This window comes from Austrofundulus limnaeus, unplaced genomic scaffold (genome assembly GCF_001266775.1).
Source record: "Austrofundulus limnaeus strain Quisiro unplaced genomic scaffold, Austrofundulus_limnaeus-1.0 Scaffold26, whole genome shotgun sequence".
NCBI lineage: Eukaryota > Metazoa > Chordata > Actinopteri > Cyprinodontiformes > Rivulidae > Austrofundulus > Austrofundulus limnaeus.
Window position 1 is genome coordinate 802,251 of NW_013952428.1, and position 1,347 is coordinate 803,597.

At 46.6% G+C, this 1,347-nt stretch overlaps 1 protein-coding gene across 1 annotated transcript in view; it reads left to right on the top strand.

Moving 5' to 3' along the window:
• Positions 1-577: 577 nt before the first annotated feature.
• ciarta (circadian associated repressor of transcription a) overlaps positions 578-1,347 on the top strand; it is a 9,723-nt gene continuing 8,953 nt past the window's right edge. Inside the window, exon 1 of the mRNA XM_014004693.1 lies at positions 578-742. Coding sequence (XP_013860147.1) covers position 742 — 1 coding nt within the window. The 5' untranslated portion in view covers positions 578-741. The remainder of the gene's footprint in view (positions 743-1,347) is intronic.

Below are 1,347 nucleotides of genomic sequence, written 5' to 3' on the forward strand. Positions count from 1 at the left end.
GGCGGAGCCTGACATCTGTCGTCATCACGTCACCTGCCTAAAGGCGTGATTAGAGGTGGCTTCAGCCAGGACACGCAGGGGCGTGGTTCCCATACATATGTTGTACCTCGTTCCTTTCCTTCAGGGAACAGTAGTTATATGCATAACATTACGTTTTTATTATTATTATAGCTCTGAATGGTAAGAAATGATGACCTGGGTTGCATAAGGACTCCTGTTTTTCGCTCAAATAATGTTTGTGTTTGATATTTTCAGCCTGAGTGGGCGGAGTCATAATTTTTACACAAAAGAGGCCCGACCGTGGTTTAGACGGTGCCCTCGTGCCTGTTTACAACCGTAGCCTGTAGTAGAGATCCCGTTTCCCTACACCATACACACTGGCGACACATGAGTAGGAGGGGCCCCGCTGATGCCTGAGCCAGCGTCCAATCAGCGCTCAGAACTGCCCTCACTGGTCGAGCGGCTCGGCCAATGGCGTGAGCCCGTTTCGGGACAGCAGCCAATGGAGTTGTCCCTCGACTCAGGCACGTGGACGTACGCACGCGTTGATGCTCGTAAACGGAGGGGAGGGGAGCCGAGGCAGATCGATGAGCAACCGGGGCGGTGAGCGGAAGGCTGGGCTCCCCGTGATGCTCCTCCAGCCGCGGAGAGTGTGCTGACGGGTCTGTGGGAATAAACCCGCTGTCGGGAGGTTTTTATCCTCCTCACGAAGAAGCTGCTTTTTATTTTAAACTTACTGAAAGTGAGTATTTTCTCTTATCTCTGTAGCTAACGTTTCCAGAAGTTGCCCGACTTAGCCTGAGGGAATTTCCTGTCCGGTGTGTGTGTGTCTGTTGTGTGTGTTTTGTGTGTGTGTTGTCTCGTTTAAAACATACTTTGTGTGTGCGTTTGCGTGTTTCTTTTGAACTGTTTTTATGAATTAGTTGCCGGATGTTTTTCATTATAACCAGAATTAGGCAACGAGGAGCTCTGATATAGCTTAGCTTTGTTGTGTTATTTTGCATTTTTAAACCAGGTGTTAGTTTGTAGTAAACGTGTGTTTTAGTTCCTGTTGTGGCCAACACCTGCTTCTACCTGTTCATCCCATCCCTTCACGTCTCCATTCACACAGGCTGAAAGAAAGGCGTGTATGGGATAAATTTTGTGCCAACAGGATTGAATTTGAATTGCTCAGATTGAATCTGAATGTGTATAATTTGAAATTGAATGCATTGGTTTGAAAATGAGTTTCACTAAATTGAAGCTGAATTTAATTCACGTTCAGTTCCATAATTCAGATTTTTGTGTCACATCCTGGTCCTTGAGAAAGCCAGGCAGAGTAATCAAACACAGATCCACAGATTTATG